Source organism: Hoplias malabaricus, chromosome 3, assembly GCF_029633855.1.
Source record: "Hoplias malabaricus isolate fHopMal1 chromosome 3, fHopMal1.hap1, whole genome shotgun sequence".
In the NCBI taxonomy this organism is placed as follows: Eukaryota; Metazoa; Chordata; class Actinopteri; order Characiformes; family Erythrinidae; genus Hoplias; species Hoplias malabaricus.
In genome coordinates, this window is record NC_089802.1 from 36,522,749 (window position 1) to 36,541,981 (window position 19,233).

General features: G+C 37.3%; 1 protein-coding gene across 5 annotated transcripts in view; it reads left to right on the forward strand.

Annotated features, from left to right (window-relative positions):
- Positions 1 to 18,276, forward strand: part of zc3h7bb (zinc finger CCCH-type containing 7Bb) — a 53,681-nt gene extending 35,405 nt beyond the window's left edge. For all 5 annotated transcript variants that reach the window (XM_066663008.1, XM_066663007.1, XM_066663010.1 and 2 more), the window contains exons 14-22: positions 2,722 to 2,927; positions 3,011 to 3,111; positions 5,659 to 5,840; positions 9,455 to 9,531; positions 9,641 to 9,888; positions 13,165 to 13,270; positions 13,895 to 14,003; positions 14,320 to 14,453; positions 14,975 to 18,276. In XM_066663008.1, coding sequence (XP_066519105.1) covers positions 2,722 to 2,927; positions 3,011 to 3,111; positions 5,659 to 5,840; positions 9,455 to 9,531; positions 9,641 to 9,888; positions 13,165 to 13,270; positions 13,895 to 14,003; positions 14,320 to 14,453; positions 14,975 to 15,010 — 1,199 coding nt within the window. In that variant the 3' untranslated portion in view covers positions 15,011 to 18,276. The remainder of the gene's footprint in view (positions 1 to 2,721; positions 2,928 to 3,010; positions 3,112 to 5,658; positions 5,841 to 9,454; positions 9,532 to 9,640; positions 9,889 to 13,164; positions 13,271 to 13,894; positions 14,004 to 14,319; positions 14,454 to 14,974) is intronic.
- The last annotated feature ends 957 nt before the right edge of the window (positions 18,277 to 19,233 follow it).

Here is a 19,233-nt window from a genome sequence, read left to right on the forward strand (position 1 = left end):
GGTTGCAGCCAGCGTTCCTTTTCTCCCGAGGCTTTCAGACGCAGCCGTCGGAGCTGGTGGCGTTCTGAAGGTCTCTGTGGGGATTCTTCGTCGTCGCTGATCTGCTGCCTTGTGAGAGTCCAAGCAGGTCTCTCCTGGGGCCTCATCTCAGAAGGTCATTTTGAGGGTGCGTGCGGCCTTCTTTAATCGTTGTTAGTCTGGAGGCGTTGTCGTCCTTTTTAGGGTCAGAGGTCTAAGGTTTCCATGCTCTGGGTGTGGCGTTGAAATTTCGCTAAGGTTAAACTATAGCTTTTCTTAATCTATAGTTTCTATCTGGATAACATTAATATAGAAAAATCGGTTCTCTCTGGACCATGAGGGGAGCTCTCTGACTACCCTATCTGAGAAGCATTGTCTGCTGGAAGCAGGGGAAAGACATTCTTCAGAAAAACGTCTTCCTCTCCAAAATTCTCTAAGATTGTGTCTCAGAGGAGTGTTAAAATAGAGACCGATGTCTAGGTGTGGTGTGTGACTGGCTTTTACCAGAGTTTAGAAGACCCGCCCCGAATACCTGCTTCGTCCTCAATGAGGGAGAATTGGAGCATTTCTTGCTCCTGATTGGCTGTTTCCTGTACCTTGGTAATGGCATCACATAGAATTTATGACCCTGGACAAGACAGGCTTGAAGACCATCTCCAAGACTTTGAATCATACTTTTGCAATATAAAAGATTAGATGTTAACACAAAGTAATATCATTAAGACAACCATGTTCTACATAATTATTAACCAACTACACACATAGAATATGGTTACCTTGGTTCTACATAAATTGATTTTTTTTTTCATTCATTCATTATCTGTAACTGCTTATCCAATTCAGGGTCGCGGTGGGTCCAGAGCCTACCTGGAATCATTGGGCGCAAGGCGGGAATACACCCTGGAGGGGGTGCCAGTGCAATACATAAATTCATATAAAACAAAAATGACTTTAAGCACATGTAAATTAATTCCACCCAGTTTGATTGTCTAAATGGAATAAATTTCAAACAGTTGTGCCCATATACAACTTGTTTTCCATGTAAGAACATTGGGACGTTTGAGTCTTTTAGAGTTAACAGTCTTTAAAAAGGTGTAAGAGGACATGGAATAAAGGTGGGTCTGTGTGTCTCTCTGCATCCTGCTTTTGAGAAGAGTTCCATGATCCACCAAGACCCGGTCGTAAACTTTCCTTGAAAGGACCTATAGTGTCAGTTTTATGACTCTCTGACACAGACAGCCAGGCACCAATTTGGGGCCAGTTCTTTCTGAAAAGCTTATCTTCAAATTCCAATCTTGCTTAGTGTGGAGGGGATGTCTCTGAGATGAACTAAAATTGGGGTATTTAAAATAAATCTCTCAGAAAGTCAAATTTCATATTAGGAATTAAAACACATTCATCATATCATACTACAGCAACATCATCCAACCTGATCCGTTTGTTGGTGGGTCAGCGGTGGTCTGGAGAGGCATATTTTTGGGGGACTGTACAAACATCTATTTGATAGCCAGTGGTACCCTGACTGCAGTTAGGATTTTTATTGTTGTATTTCCATGCTTTAAAACATATCACGAAGCCCAAATCGCAAGACTCGATCGGGGTCAGGGGGCACTACGGCGAAGGGAAAACACGCTTTCGATCGTATATCATATGTCATACCCTGCTTAGATTTCTTTTGATATTTTGCATAATTTGCAAAGCTTAAAGTGTAAAACAATTCTGTTGTTTTTACAGAAAAAACTAGCAGCTGTAGTTACCTGTAGTAATTTTGTTAAAAACACAGTAAAAATGTAAAACATTTTACAGAGCAACTTTAAACCCAACAGCTATTTTCTGCAAAATTAGCATGATCATACCACTAATTAACTAATATATTCAGTAAAACTTACATGCTGTTGTTGCTTATTTTACGATGAATCAATTTCAAATACACTGAAAAATACCAAAATAACAACATTGTTTTATTGTAAAAGTCTAATTATACAACTGTAATTTCACAAAATATTTGGCAAATTTCACTTATTTATTTTATATTCTTTATCATCTTTTACAGTATTAAACACAGTAACAGTAAAATAAACATTTAAATACTGCAACTGAATTTCCTATTATTGTATTCATTAGGATTTAAAAGCATATAATCCTGTACTATGACTCATAATATCAATTTAAGTTAAACTGCAATGGCTTCTTGTAGTTCTTGACCAGAAATGCATAAGCATTTATAATTATATACCTCATATACTTCATTTATATATATATATATAGGATGAGTGCATGTGTGTGGCATATGCGTGGTGTGAGAAATGTGTGAAGGTCTGTAGTGTATGTAGTGTGTAGGTTGTATTCATTTTTTTGGTGCAAATGTGTTTCATATATGTGTAGTATTGTGTGTCTGTGGATGAGTGTATGTGTGGCATGTAAATGCTGTCAGAAATATGTGAGCGTCTGGCTTAGCAACCACCTAGCAACATATCAGCAACAATCTGGGATAACATAACTACCTAGCTACACCTTAGTCACCAATTGGATACTGTAGTATATGCCTAGAATCCACTAGCCATCAATTGTGTTTAGTTTTGTTTTTATTTTTGCTTTGCAAGCACTGGCATTTCCTTCAGGAAATGTGTATCTTAACTTTTCAGGCGTATCATGTGTGTGTTGTGATGGTAGTGGAATCAGAAGTATGTAATTGTTTTGCAGAGGTACAGGAGCGTCAGGAGTGCCAGTACGGAGAGAACTGTACCTTTGCCTATTGCCAGGAGGAGATAGATGTGTGGACTCAGGAGAGGAAAGGAGCCCTAAGCAGAGAGCTTTTATTTGATCCCCTGGGCACCAATGAGAGAAGAGCACTTAGTGTTACCCGCCTGCTACAGCTTCATATGGGCATGTTCATGTTCCTCTGTGAGGTAAAATTTTACTCAAATATTATTTGATACATTTGTCTGATGTGTATTGTATGAAATCCATTATTGTTCATGTTTTGCTCTAGGAGTGTTTTGACAGTAAACCTCGTATTATAAGCAAGCGTAGCAAGGAGAACTTGGGTGTCTGCTCCAACCTGACTGCAAGACACCCTTTTGATGACAACAAGTGAGCCACATTTTTTAATTGATTTTTTTATGACTTTTAACAGTAGATAATTGTATTTGAAATGTGAAATATTTGATGACAAAGTATGAAAATGTAGTTAAATTTTGTCAGGATGTGTTCAAGCAGGAAAAAAACACTGATTTTCATAAGATTAGAAGGGATATGTTGCATATCCATCTGGGGTTTGTTTGTGAAGCACGAAAAGCATGATTTTTTTGTAAGGCAAAGATCCCCCTGATATTGAAGCAGTTGGTGCAATATTGTTTTGTTAAGTAGGAGCACTAAGAGGGGGATGGTGTGGGGAGACTACGGTCTGTGCTTCGGATGAGATTCAACATTAACGCGCATCCAAGCTAAAATACAAACGGTGCCCAAATGGTTTTTACTCTTATCGCTTGTCCAGGTTTTATTTTTTCTATATTAAACATAAACTCGCATGTCGACACAAACAGTGCCCAATTCATAAGTGTTCACATATAGTAACTGGCTGCAAGTTATTTATTAATATATAATATATATAAAATCTGAATCCTCTAGCAGGATAAAAAAATAAAATAATGATTCAACCGCGTCAGTACATATGCTTTTATGCAGGCTCATAAGAACATGGCAGGAGATATGCACGTTTGCTCGTTCCCAACCAAACGGCAGACTCTGTATAGTTAAAAAAAAAAAAAGTGAAAATTTGCACCAAAAAGGGCAGAGAAGTTATACAATAAATCAAGATCCAAAATACAAAGAAAATTATAAACTTACTAATTCTAAAATAAACTATAGCCAAAAAGAAATTAATCTAGACATTGATTAATCTCGCTCTCTCTTGCTGTGTGTGTGTGTGTGTGTGTGTGTATATATATATATATATATATATATATATATATATATATATATAACATTTCGGGCGGCACGGTGGCACAGCAGGTAGTGTCGCAGTCACACAGCTCCAGGGACCTGGAGGTTGTGGGTTTGATTCCCGCTCCCCGTGTCCGCGTGTGTTTCCTCCGGGTGCTCCGGTTTCCCCTCACAGTCCAAAAACACACGTTGGTAGGTGGATTGGCGACTCAAAAATGTCCGTAGGTGTGAGTGAATGTGTCCGTGTGTGTGTCTGTGTTGCCCTGTGAAGGACTGGCACCCCCTCCAGGGTGTATTCCCGCCTTGCACCCAATGATTCCAGGTAGGCTCTGGACCCACTGGGACCCTGAATTGGATAAGCGGTTACAGATAATGAATGAATGAATTAATATATAATTTCTAAGTAGGGCAGAGAAATATACAAGGTAAATATATATAAACAAACCAATTTAATTTAAAAATAAAAAGAGGATATAGCTATATGTCCCTTTCTGTCTCTGAGAACACATGTCCTTAGGAGAGTGCTTCTCTGCTATGCCTCATTTACATAAAAAAGCAAAAAGGTAATCAATATGTCCACTTATGGGCTGAAAGAAGGAGCTGTATTGTCCTCAGGGTCTTAACATTTCAGCCTTTCTAGTGTTAAGAAAAAATCTGCAAATCTTTGGTGAGAGGCCAAAGAGCTGGTGGCTCAACAACCCCACTATATTATCGTGAATATTTTTTTCCCACTGATGCATTAAATATGATGTGGCCAAGGTGGGGGGGGGCTCGTGCTTGAGTTGGAACATAGAGAACCTTTGAAGAAGGTATATGCCTTCTTCTCACCATGTCTCAATAGAGCAAATAAACCCATCCCACATAAAACCACCTTGTACCCTTTTATATTTTCTGCAACACATGATTGTATAATAGACACTTTTAATTCAGTCCAACACCCGAAATTGTATCTCAAGGTATCTCAGTGGCACTTAACAAGGTCAGGATTTTTATGACAGTCTAGAGGAAACTCTCAGTGATATGGAAGTGTTGTGGTAAAGTTTATTCTAAAACCAAGAAAGATACAGGCCTCAAATAAAGAGGGAAACATTTTCCGTCACAGCTGTTACTCATTCAGTCAACTCATTGACCAATGGAGATTCAAGGTGAACACCTTCTAAGGCCCTCCCACGTGTGAAATTTTGTTCAGAAGTCAGAAGCAAAAAAATGAAGCAAAAGCAAAGAGAGATTCCAGAAGCAAAAGACCTTACTGGATAAAAAAAAAACAAAAAAAAAAAACAATGAAAGCAAAGACTGGCAAAATGCAAACAAGTCAGTATCAAATAACTGTAATAAGTAACAACAACTGTAATAAGTATGTTTTAAAAATATATTTTTGATATATATTTCTGTTTTGAATTCACAATATATACTTTCTGCTCTTGATTCTAGGAATTGTGCATGCAGATTTATTTTTGCTTTTATAGAATTTTGGCAGAAAATTCACTCCATCAAATGAATAAATGCATTATGTATTAATGTAAAAAGAATAGTTTAAAATGGTATACAGTGATATGGACGACAGCATAGCTGACAGGTGCTCATGTTTAATTAATTTATTTTTACAGGTTGTCATGAAATGTTATTGTTATTATTAGATGGATGTTTCCCAACTTTAAATGTGTGTGTGTTTGTGTGTGATGTGCCTTCTGTCAGGTGCCTGGTGCATGTGGTCCGCTCAGCCAATGTACGCTATAGTAAGATTCGACCCCTGCACCCATTGTGCCAGTTTGATGTATGCCGGCATGAAGTGCGCTATGGCTGCCAGAGAGAAGACAGCTGTTCTTTTGCACACTCAGTAATTGAGCTCAAATGCTGGGTGCTGCAGCAGGACACAGGTATACCATATATAAATACATGCACAATTACAGAGGTGCTTTACATGTTGTCAGAGGATCAGATGGTTAATGTGTGCCAAGAGACAAAGGTGTAAAAAAAAAAAAAACCATACATAAATTCATAGACTCTACTTCAATAGTTGAGAGTGACTTGTCATATAAGTAATTGCTTTTATATTGTTCTTTGTTAACTCACACCATGTTAATCAGTTGTTCTCAAAGTGGTACAGAATTTTCTATATATTTTGTAACATTAGCCAGATGAGCAGTTACACAGGAACAACAAAATAAAATTTAGCACAGGGTAAACATGTTGTTTAAATCTGAAGTATTTTGATCTTCTATTCTAAAAGATTGGATATGAAGAAATCCTCCCAATGTTTCTTTTTCTCCCCATAGTTCATAATTTCACAAATGTAGTTTACTTGGCAGTTGTAGTGAATTATTAAATGGTAGCTACTAAGAGTTACTAGGTATTTGTAGCCTTTTAATGATGGGTCTGGTGCATTTTAGATTGCTCTTCTTCCAGAACGGTAATTAAAATTGTGATTTAAAACATGAAAATCTGAATCCATCTCACCAAAGCGATGCTAGACGCTGAGGGAAGTAAACACAGGTCGCATGCAGTGGGATGGAACAAGCCGTGATATCATCACTCTCTAAATACAGCATCTGAATAATCCAGGTTATGAAGACAGACGTCAGTTAGAACCAGGGTTGCAAAGCAGTGTAAAATTTTTGATAAATTTCCAGTAAATTTCCAGTAAATTTCCATTTAAATATTGTATAATTTAAAGGAACTATATCATACACTATCTTTCAGTGTACAGTTTTTTGTGAACAGTGGACATGAAGGCATAATAATACAAATAATATCCATGACACCTGTGATGTCATAGTTTATGCACGTGGCATTCAATGACAAACTGTAAAAACATTCATTCATTATCATTATCTGTAATTAACATTATAATCATTATCATTATCAGAGCCTACCAGGAATCATTGGGTGCAAGGCGGGAATACACCCTGGAGGGGGCGCCAGTCCTTCACAGGGCAACACAGACACACACACGGACACTTTTGAGTTGCCAATCCACCTACCAACGTGTGTTTATGGACTGTGGGAAGAAACCGGAGCAACTGTAAAAACACTAAAGCAAAATGTTAAATAAATAATTAATAAGTATTAATTCTTGTTTACAGAAACCTGTTGAGGCAAAAAAATATATAGGTAGCTAGCCTTGGTAAGCTAAACTCTTGCTAGCCTGCTAGACTTGGTAAACTAGTGTCTTAAATGAAATTGCTCATTAAGCTTTTCTGATTTACCAGATAGCAAGCAACTGTGAGATTACGCCTTGATTTAATAGTTGCTTAAATATTTCAATGCTATTACTGTCATTAAAAACATGAACCTCATCAAAACTTACCTGTCTTTATGTAGTCCTTTGGTCCAAATGTTTGCTTGCAGTAGTTGTGAGTGTCAGGTTTCTAGAAATTATCTGGACATATGCTGTACTCGTGATGGAGGAATAAACAGTGCAGTGGGTGTGGTCTCAAGAGCCCTTCAGTGTGTAATTTGCTCAAGGAGCAGCTGTGCTATTCAACAGTTTTGGTATCATATCTAATTAATACAGAATCCTTTGTAACATTATTTACTGACGCAAAATTCATTTTTGGGTTAACTACAGCAATAAGTGTCAGGTTGTTTAGCTGTTTTCATCACATAATAAAAATGTTTGATTTGTTTAGAGTGATTCATTTTTAATGGGTCTCCGGTTTCCTCCCATGTTCCAAAAAACACATAGGTGTGAGTGAATGTGTGTGTGTGTGTGTGTGTGTGTCACCCTGTGAAGGACTGGTGCCCCCTCCAGGGTGAGTTCTCCCATTGCGCCCGGTGATTCTGGGTAGGCTCCGGACCCACCTCCGCAACACTGAACTGGATAATCGTTTATAGACAATAAATGAATGAATTAAGTAATTCCTCAAGGGCAAACATGTTTATTTACCTGTGTCTGTGTAAGGACCAAAAAAGGGGTGCCACACACTGGGCTTATTATCTGAGGGAGCCTGAGACGATAAAAAGACCTGAACCATTGGTGTAGTTTGCCTATAGAAACATACTCAATAAAAGGTTTTTGTCACATTTATATTTTAAATAATTAAAATTATATTTAAAATAACTTTTTTCAGTTTTATTAACATGTTTGATTCCTAAACATCCAATGGGTAAAAATAACATATGTATTATTAATTAAAACAGCTTTAGAGTGATCATCTCTTTAGAATGACCTTTTAATAAAACTTGCCCAGGTACAGTCACCTTCCAGGTCACCCACCAGGTTTTACTGGCCCCTAACTAAAGTATAGTAGTGGTTTGATTGTGTCAGAATGAAAAACTGTTACTTGAGGATTCTACTACTAGTAGTGCATCGCAACAGAAAATTAATCATGGCTAAACAGTTGTTTTCACTGCCCCTTTCACAAATGTACAGTAACCCAGAAATGTTTCCGAGTTTACCCTGAGGAGCTGAATTTGTGAATGCGACCACCCACAACATTCATGCTGGACATTATCCAGATTTTATGCTCCTAGTGCCCTAGTAAAGATTTTGGATAAAGTCTGAGTCAGCGCATGTGAGGACAGAGTGAGAAGCAATATGGGGTTTCTCCTGCTTGCACTGAACAGGCGCTGTTTCACTCCTAAGACACTTGTTTCATCTCCTGTTGTGAGAACATGCCTGATGCAGAAAACAAACTAATCCACTAGTGGACCATGAAGCTTCAGGAAGTTTTTGGAGTTTAAATAGTTGAGTCCAAGACTCAAATACTTGACAAAAAACAAACACAACCTCCAAATAACCAATATTTTCTGTAAAATGCAGTTATTTTACTAGGCAACATTGTTACTTGTATTTGTTCACTGGAGAATATGCATTCTGCTTATGTATATCCACATTTTTGAGGAAACGTGTCTCTGCTACACAGCCTCAGCATCAGCCTCCTTAAACTTTTGAACGATAGCATAACTAAAAAACTGGTAATAAATTCACTGATATTTACATTGTGCATTTTGCTAATATTAGTTTTTACCACAACAGCAGTTTATTCTGTTTTGTTTTATTTTATGATGACCATTTTCTTTCCATAAAAAGACAGAAAAAAAAATAAACATTGATAGGTGGACTTGTCATGTTAGAAACTTTTATCATTATGTTATGTATTATTTTTATGTATGTTTAATACAGTTGCTTACTGTTTATTTCATGCACAAGTCTGGAAAAGCCTACTGTACCTGTGCCTTTACAGAAGCATAAATTACATACACCAGGCATTTTACAGTGGTTCTTTACATGGCTCTGTTAATCTGATATCAGAACTGAAAATTGTCCATTATATTATAGGCATTCTGATAGGTTTAACATATTTTTGCATTTGAAATGAAAAATGGAAGGTAGGTAGTAGTATTTCTAAGGAGATGAAATCCATCTAATAAAGAAATATACAGAATGTTAACCTCCATTACTTAATACACACATCCCTTTTTCTGTAGGTTAATACAACAAAAGACAAATATTGTTTTAAAACTGATTTACACAGTTTGTTGTGTTCAGGAATCACTCATGAGGAGATGGTACAGGAGTCTAAGAGACACTGGCAAAGACTGGAGCAGAATGCTCAACGACAGAAGGTGAGACACTCTGTTTTTTTTAAATACTAGCTTCCTAAGAACATTTTTAACAATTCCTGGGTTTTTTTGTGTGTTGGGGTGGGGGGGGGGGGTTGTTTGTCTCTTTCAGCCCATGCATGTACCTCATCCAAGCAGTTGCAGCAACAATGCATTAAGCAGTGTTGGTGTCGGGAGTGGAGGAGTGGCTGGTGGGGGCGGCGAAAGCTTTGGGGGTGGAGGCTCAGGAGGAGGTAGCTGTGGCCGGGGTCGCGGGCTCAATCTGAAGATGAAATTTGTGTGTGGTCAGTGCTGGAGGGAAGGCCAAGTCAATGAGCCAGACAAAGCACTGAAATACTGCACAGCCAAAGCCAAACACAGGTAAACTACTGCAGCTAAAACTTTACATTACAAAACTGTTGGATGTGATATGGTGAATACAAAAAAGTTTGATTAAATACTCTAGACATTTATAATGTTTAGTATTTTTGTTTTTACAAAATAAATAATTATTTTAGCAATTATGTACTGCTGCTTGCAATATACAGGTGCTGGTCATAAAATTAGAATAGTATGAACAAGTTGATTTTTTTCAGTAATTCCATTCTAAAAGAGAAACTTGTATCTTATACTCATTCATTACACACAGACTGATATATTTCAAGAGTTTATTTCTTTTAATTTGATGATTATAACTGACAACAAATGAAAACCTCAAATTCAGTATCTCAGAAAATTAGAATATTAATTAAGACTAAGACAAAACGATTTTTAAAAACGCTAGCCAACTGAAAAGAATGAACATGAAAAGTATGAACACGTACTGCACTCAATACTTAGTTGGGACTCCCTTTGCCTGAATTACTGCAGCAATGCGGCGTGGCGTGGAGTCGATCGGTCTGTGGCACTGCTCGGGTGTTATGAGAGCCAAGGTTGCTCTGATGGTGGCCTTCAGTGGATTCTGTGCCTCTCCTCGCTTCCTCCAGACTCTGGGGCCTTGATTTCCAAAGGAAATGCAAAATATAACTGTGGACCACTCAGCAGCAGTCCAGTCCTTTTTGTCTTAAGCCCAGGCGAGACGCTTCTGACACTGTCTCTTGTTCAAGAGTGGCTTGACACAAGGAATGCGACGCTGAAACCCATGGCTTGCATATGTCTGTGTGGTGGTGGTTCTTGAAGCACTGACTCAAGCTGCAGTCCAGTCTTTGTGAATCTCCCCCACATTTTTGAATGGGTTTTGTTTCACAATCCTCTCAAGGGTGTGGCTATCCCTATTGCTTGTACACTTTTTACCATAACATCTTTTCCTTCACTTCGCCTCTCTATTAATGAGCTTGGACACTCTGTGTTTTTCCCATTGAAAAAACAAAAGTTGGATCCAAAATGGCCACCATGGTCACCACCCATCTTAAAAAGTTCCCCCCTCCCATATACTAATGTACCACAAACAGGAAGATAATATCACCAACCGTTCCCATTTTATTAAGGTGTATCCATATAAATGGCCCACCCTGTAGTGAGCAAATGAGTGCACGTATCAAAAAGCAGTATACAAGCCCAAATCACACCATCAAACCAGACACTATGGAGTCTGAACGGGGTCGATAGCTGGAAAACTGCAGGAATATTTGGTCAAAAAATAATAATATAAAATTAATAAAAATATATGTTCATTTTATTTACAAAACTATTTAAGAACCCAAAGCTCTAACAATATTAAGACACAGACAAAAAACATAAATGGACAAACGGACACAGAATGGTACAAAAGGGTACAAAACAGCTTACACTCAATAAGTAAAACAAGGGTACATTGAGGCCTGTGAGCAGCACCGAGCCACAGGGTTAAACTGGGTACCAAGATCAACAGTCGTTGTAAGCTGTAGCAGTTTTAGTGGCTGGTAGCTGGAACCTCTGGACAGCGATAACCAGGCCCCCAAGTTAGATTTCAGAGCAGAGAGTAGCAGAGGCACTCAGGTCCCTCACAGGCAGCCATAAATTAAAGATGATGACTAAAACAACAAATAAACAAAAAAACAAGTGAGTCTTAATACACTCTTCTCCTAAGTTTGGACAGGGTGGGGATACAATCCAAGTTGTGCAACCATAATGCGTTTCCTTTAGTTTTATAATCCTCTCCTTTGTTTTAACTGATATATGTTAGAGCCACGATTCATGTCAATCCACTTTGTGCAACAGTTCTTCAAAGTGTGAGCACTCCATAGTATGAGAAGGTGTGACTCCATAATATTTTCCTCAGAATAATTCCATATTTATTTCCTCTACTGGATATAAAAAAAAACAGTTATGACTGTCTACAACCATTGTACTACTTTCTTTTGTTTCCAGAAGGTTGGAATTTTTTTTGGGGGGGGGAGGGACATTTTTTTCAATTTCTTTTTTTATTTTCTACAAAATTAAACAATTGAGAGAACATCCTCCAAAAGTGGCAATTCCATAATTTTTGCTAGTGGTTATAGTACTTACTCCATGAGATGTAAGGTACCTTGATTGTCATGAAAGGCAGCAATAAAAAGCATACCACAGCTCTCAGCTCAGTGATTTCAAATTTCAACATGGTACCGTCAACCACAAGCTAATTTTTCAGCCGTTTGTGAATTTATCTGTCCTGTCAAGACAAAAATGTTTGCTTGTTCTGTCTAAAAGGAAAGCTCAGTCTGTTTTATACAAAGCACTTTGTTCTGATTTGAAGGAATGGAACAGAAGTGGTGTTTAATTGTGCAGCACTGTACACACACTGCTGATTATAGCTGCGGATTTGTTGGGTTCTTCAATAATTGCTTGGACTGTACTTTTACTTTCAGGGCCCATGAATGAGGTAGAAGCAGCTAAAAGCCACCTCCTGACATAAGTAATAAAGCCCCAGGATATGGAGCGAGAACAACACAAAGCAATTTGAACATACACTGGATTCTCTCCTGATTGAGAGATTCCAGTCTGTTTTTAAATTGCTTTGGGAAATTTCTGGGAAATGCATTGTGTTTTAGTCTACACTTTAAACCAACAACATCAGTCCAGTCTCTTAGCAGTTGTGATCTACTGAATTAAATACACCTAGAGTGAAGTGATGAGAGCAAGCTTTTGAAAGCTGTGTTGTTTGTCCACCTGCGTTGTGTTTGGGAAAGCTGTGTGTGTGGGTGTGTGGGCATGCATGTGTGGGCATGCGCTGTCACTGACATTGAGGGTTAGCCTATAGTATAAAGGGTGCATGAACTGTATTGTAAATGTTGTGTTTTGACACTTTATTTTTTATTTAAACGTAGTATTTAAAACTCTGATTTCAGTAACGTTCACACATCAGATTTGTTACTTTGGCCCTTGGACAAGGCGATGTGTGGTGCCATGTACCACCTTCTCATTTCAACAGAACTGCTATGTTGCACTACAGTTTGTTGTTGCAGAAGATGCTGTTCATTTACAAATTGCTACTAGTTTCTAGGAAGGTTTTAAAAAGAAGTAATGATGACTGTGTCCAAAACAACAAATAAAGCTATACATGCTCTTAAAAATAAATAAATGAACATTTAAATGTTAAACCGAAAAGTGCATTGTTCAGACTTCAAGCATACGTAGAATGTATATATATTAAACAGCAACCTAATTTCTTTTTCATTGTATTTTCTTTTTCACTTTCAGCTGGACAAAAGAACGCAGAGTCCTCTTAGTTAAATCATTTGAGAAGAAAAAGTGGGTAGTAGTACGGCCATTGCCTTTCTCCAGGACTTACCCCCAACAGTATGACGTAAGTTCCAAGCTTGTTTATACTGTGAAACTTAACAAATCAAGTTATTTCCCTTCACCACCTGCAATAGCCTTATACAAAGCTATAAAGATCCACCACCCACATCGCACCTGCTTAGTGTTGGTCCTAACCATTGACCATCTTGTTTAGATGTTCAGACTACATTTTTCAGAGGAATATCCATCCATCCATGGGTCGCGGGGGGTCCAGAGCCTACCTGGAATCATCGGGCGCAAGGCGGGAATACACCCTGGAGGGGGCGCCAGTCCTTCACAGGGCAACACAGACACACACACATTCACTCACACCTACGGACACTTTCGAGTCGCCAATCCACCTGCAACGTGTGTTTTTGGACTGTGGGAGGAAACCGGAGCACCCGGAGGAAACCCACGTGGACACGGGGAGAACACACCAACTCCACAGACAGTCACTCGGAGCTGGAATCGAACCCACAACCTCCAGGCCCCTGGAGCTGTGTGGCTGCGACACTACCTGCTGCGCCACCGTGCCGCCCTTCAGAGGAATATGTCTAAATATATTTTGAAGCAGCTAATGTGATTGTTGTGAATTCCAGAAAACTATTTATTTTTCTGGACCATGCAATTGTGTTTTTATCTGTAGATGTGTGTCCATGTGATGAAGCAGAAGAAGTGCCACTACATTGGGAACTGCTCTTTTGCACATAGTTTGGAAGAGAGGGATGTGTGGACCTACATGAAGAACAACAGTTGTGAGAATAAATCTTAGTTTTTTGCAAATGATTAATTAATTTTATCCCTTCGTATTCATTTAAAAACATAATTGTTATTTGTTTTATAGCCTTAATTGAGTTTTTCTGTCTATTTTATTTTTTATGTGTGTTAGACAGTTTGTGAGCTACATGTGTTTGAGCACTACTAGCAAAAGATGGACAAGTTTGTGAGAGCTAAAGCATGGCAGAAAAAGTTTGGGAACCACTAGTTTATTGGGTTAGTCTAGTAGGTAGGATAGGAGATAAAAGAATACTGTATTGTTAAAAGTTAACTTTTGTCTTTGTATCCTCATAGTGAGAGACATGCAGCAGATGTATGATTTGTGGTTATCTTTAACCAATCAGAGCCGTCGATCAGATGGCACCCTGATGAATCAGACTTCAGAAGAAAAACAGTGCACTATGACAGCTGACTACACAGAACCAATGGTGGGTGGATGGCTAAGAAGTGATTCTTTTTCAGTTTTGTTTAGTCTTATAGTCATGAGTTTTTCCTGCTCAGAGTAAAAGTCATGAGTTCTCCGTTTTTAAGCCTGGGCCTTCAGATAAAATATACTGCAATATGAATATGAATATGTTTCCCTTAACCTAGTTTCAGAGAATTTGTTTGTTGAATTTGAACTTAATTCAAATGTATAACTTAATTTATAAGAATGCAAGGGATATGTCCTGTCAAACCATGTAAAAGTTATACAGAAATCTAGACTCATGAATGTGTTCTTACTAGCATTTGTTGAGCAAATCTGTTTACATGTTGCAAATGATTCAGTCACAATCATCAAAGGACGTTAGGATATCCTGAGTTTTTGCTTTTATTTTTAAATTTGAGCTACAAGGACTTAAATAAGATGCCTATTGTATTTGAGCTAAGCATAAAATTGTGCACTTAATCTTTTGCCCAACTAGCACTCGACATGAGTGCCTGACTGGTCTGTGGCTTTGATTTTCAGGCTTCGCAGCGGCTGTCTGGAAATGGAGATCTGTGATCCTGGCCAAAGTGTGAAATGCAGGCCACATATCTACCTGGACAAGGCTTCCTGCAACAAAATCCAGCCACCCTCCAGATATTTGTATGCCTTTGTTCCTTCATGTGCTATATTAGAAGGCTGTTGTGAAAATGCACATTAAAAATATACTCCTATATACCCAAATGCATACATTCAGTGACATTAGTTTGGGTATGAGTGAGTGAAAATACACTTCACATTTTTGAGTCTAGGTATTTTAAAGCTGTTTTGAATTCCTAATGTGCCTGAAATAAACAGGTTTCAAAATTTTCCATTAATTGTTCGCTCCTCCTATATTGCTGTTAAATATGACCCAAAAGCAAGAAGTAATTTGGATTCCTCAATGAACTATTGTATTTCTGGGACATATCCTTCTTTGTCAAGCTTGGTCATATTTTGTTGTGCTGCACCATGTCAGATATCAAGAAATGGCTATTTGTTTTGTTTTGTTTTGTTTTTGAGGATGCCCAGGATTTTACTAAATAAATGGTGCTTCAATCGTTATACCTGCCATATTGGCAGAACAAAAATTAATGTAAAGCCAGTAAAAATAAATGGGAAATAAAGTTTAATATTATGTAAGTGGGATGTAATTCACATGCCTTGGCAAACAGTTAGTAGCATAGTAACTTAAAATCTCACCCTCTTAATTATGGTGGTCTCCTAATTGCCTGTAGAACTAGCATGTAGGTTTACTGCTTGTGCAGGTTGGACATGCCAGTCTTATTTGCCCATACATGCATTAACGTTTATTCCGCACTAAGTGACTAAGTAAAGAACTGTTAAAAGGTAGTATTTTGTAATAAGATGGGGGTCACTGAAGAGCTATTTGCACAAAGTGATTAGGGCAGTAGTGTGTTTCTCCAGTCCAGACTAATTTAAGGTGTTCGAAAGCTAAACTGTTGTAGTCCTTTGAGACAAAATGTGGCTGATTACACCGAGCAGTTTAAGAAGATTAGTAGTTTTATTTGACTTTATACCCTGTGGTATCAGAAACTGTAGTAAGCGTTTGTAACTCACAGGGCTATAAAAAAATAAATAAATAAAAATAAGCAAATAAAATCTTGAATTTATTATGGTCCAAATTACAGTTCAAATTGGGCCAGATCCACTGCTATGTTCAGGTAAGTAATCAGAAGAGAGTGAACTTTTATGGAAATGATCAAATATCGTATTTGTTGTGCCTATGCATAAATATATTCCCTATTATATTCCCATGGCATACCTTGCTACTGTTAGTAAGCCTTGTCCATATATATGACGGACATAATGTATACACGCATATTTACTATATCAGTATATTAATAATCATTATTGATAAATTAGCAGTTAAGCTTAATTAAATATAACCAGTTATTGTATGAATTACATTAAGCTATGCTATATTACTGTTTTTTTTTTTGTTTTTGTTTTTTTGTTTGTTTGATTTTTTTAAGGGTTATTTCTGAGAAATTTCTCAATATCTTATGGCTGAGCTATAGAAAGTAATAGGCTAATTGTAATAAAACTGCTAAGCACACTGGGTGCACAATGGAAAATGTTTTGAAACCATTTAGACAATAAGGTGGATTTGATCTCATTCAATCAATAATCATTGATTGATTTGATCTCTTTAAGTGATTTGTGTAATAAGCGATTAAGTTTCTACAGGTGTGGAATGACTTAAATGTATATTTCACACAGGGATCATATATATTTTATTATTATTATTATTATTATTATTATTATTATTACAATTACTACTACTACAGCTACATCCTCTTTTTATTCTTCTTCTACTACTACTATTAATATTATTATTATTATTATTATTATTATTATTATTATGATAAAGATGAAAATGATTACTATTATGACTATTTCTATCCTATTGAAATACCTACATGTTAAATGCAATGTATAATTCTCTTTAAATATATGTATCCATGTATGAATATGAAAATTAACAATGAATAGTTGTATGCTGAGTGACCTTTTTTCAGTGTTGGGAGGTGTGCCGATGTAAATACATGTGCTTGAATTTTTACAATGGTAATTTACTGATTCTTGAAATGGAAGAAAAGTGGAAAAAATATTATGCCACATTATAGTACACTTTAAAGATTTAGAAATCTGGTTGTATTGGAAATTCAGCTGTTAGATCATGTGTTTGGTTTTGTTTGTGTTAATCATTTATTATGGAAATATTTAATATTTAGATTTTTTTTAAGTTTGACTATGGTATGATACATTTTTTTTGCTTATTTTTATGTTAAATATTCAGCTGATCCACTTCATCTTCCTCAAATTTTATAATTAAACTTTCAAGCACATGTATTTGACAGCTGTAATGTGAGGAAGTATTATGCATACCTTTGTTTGCATAGGGCTTTATAAAATACAAACGTATACTGTTTTAATTTACTTGACATATAAACCCTAACATATAATCTTTCTCCTTGAATATATATTTTAATACACAATTAGGCAACTTGGAGAAGAAACTGATACAAGGGGATGGATTTTCTTTGTGGACTGGGGTTTTGCAGTTTGCTGAAGTCAGAGGCTGGGGTATAATGCAGCTTGTCTCAGATATTCTCCTGTGGATATGTAGAGACTTTTCCATGGATTGTCACCTTATGACATTTGATTGTCAGTTTCCACTTTTGGCAACAGGTAGACAAACAGAGGAAATGTCAGTAGGCTAAGGGAAAAGGACAGAGGTCTAATTTGTAGATTTTCTAGTCATATTATTGCTTCTAAAGACCAATATCTAAAAGTCAAAGATTTTAACCCCTTAGCTAATCAAGGGATTAATTCATGCATCATTGTCATCATTTCCTAAATCATCTTTTTCTTTTCAGTTTAAGTTTGCTTTATTTGAATATGAACCTGCAACATCCAATGATTTCTTGGGCTTTGAATTCTTTGGATGTGTGATGAAGTGAGACTCATTAGAATATGGTCACACATCATTAACCAATGACCAACCGATTTTGATACTCTCTAAACCTCTGTCTTGAATGGGAGGTGGCATAACAACAGAATGCGAAAATACACAGTGAATTGAGTATTATCAAGATGCAGTTTTCTTTTTTTTTCCCCTCAATTTTTTCTCAACTCCTTAAAATAATTAATATAAATCTGTTTTTTGGGGGGTGGGGGTGGGGAGGGGTTATGGCTGATTTTGTACTGTAACTTTTACATTTGTTTCTTTTTTCCCCTCCCTTGTTGAAAGTGAATATTAATTACAGTGGACCAAATCTCGTGAGTGTTTGACAATAAACAGAGTGTTTTAGTACAATGTGGTGGTGGTTTTTTTCTTTGAAAAAAGTGATCTAATGAAACATGGTACTTCAAAATCAAAACTTTGAGGAGTTGATTGGTGGTCTCACTAATTAAAATGTAGCCAGTTATTAAAGGAAATCACTTTTGTCCATGCCTGTTCAAACATCAAGAACATTAGAATATGAATTGCAATACATGTAAATGTAATATATGATTTCACTTATTTGCATGACCTTTGTTAGAAATTTTGCATTGAAGAGTCAGGAGACTGGAGTTCGGCGATGACTGGAGTTTATTTACACATACACAGGATCATGTATGAGTATGACTGGGTGATCGCATTCTATCTCAGGATGATCTGAAGTTTGGAAACAGGAGGTTCAGAAGTTTCCTCACGTGCATGCAGAAAAGCACGGGTACAGCTTGGTCATCAGTTTGTCACCAGTTCAGTGTATAGCCAGTTCATTCTGTACCCAATTCAGTCTGTTCTCAGTCCAGTCTGTGACTGTTGCCAGTCTCTTCCCAATCCAGTCTGGTCCCGATCCAGCCTGACACCAAATATTTTAGAAGGGCCTTATATACACTGGAGAAATGGGTGAAGGGTATAGGAGGAAGAAGAAGAGTGAGAGGAGGTGTACGTAGAATGAGGGTGATGAAGAAAATGGTAATCGGGAAAGGAGTAAGAGGCAGAATAAGAATGAGAGGTGGGGTAATTGAAGAGGAGGTGTGAGGCAGGGAGGAGGGAAAAGGTGAGAGGATGGAAATCGGGAGGGATAGGAGGGAGAATAGGGGCGAGACAAGGGGTAGGTGTGATAAGGGTGATGGCCAAAGGAAGAAGGAGACAAGCTAGAACAAGGTGTGAGGGGAGGGGTATGATGCAAGACATAGTTTCTCTCACCTTTCAATCTGTCATATTTTGTAACAGTATTCATGGG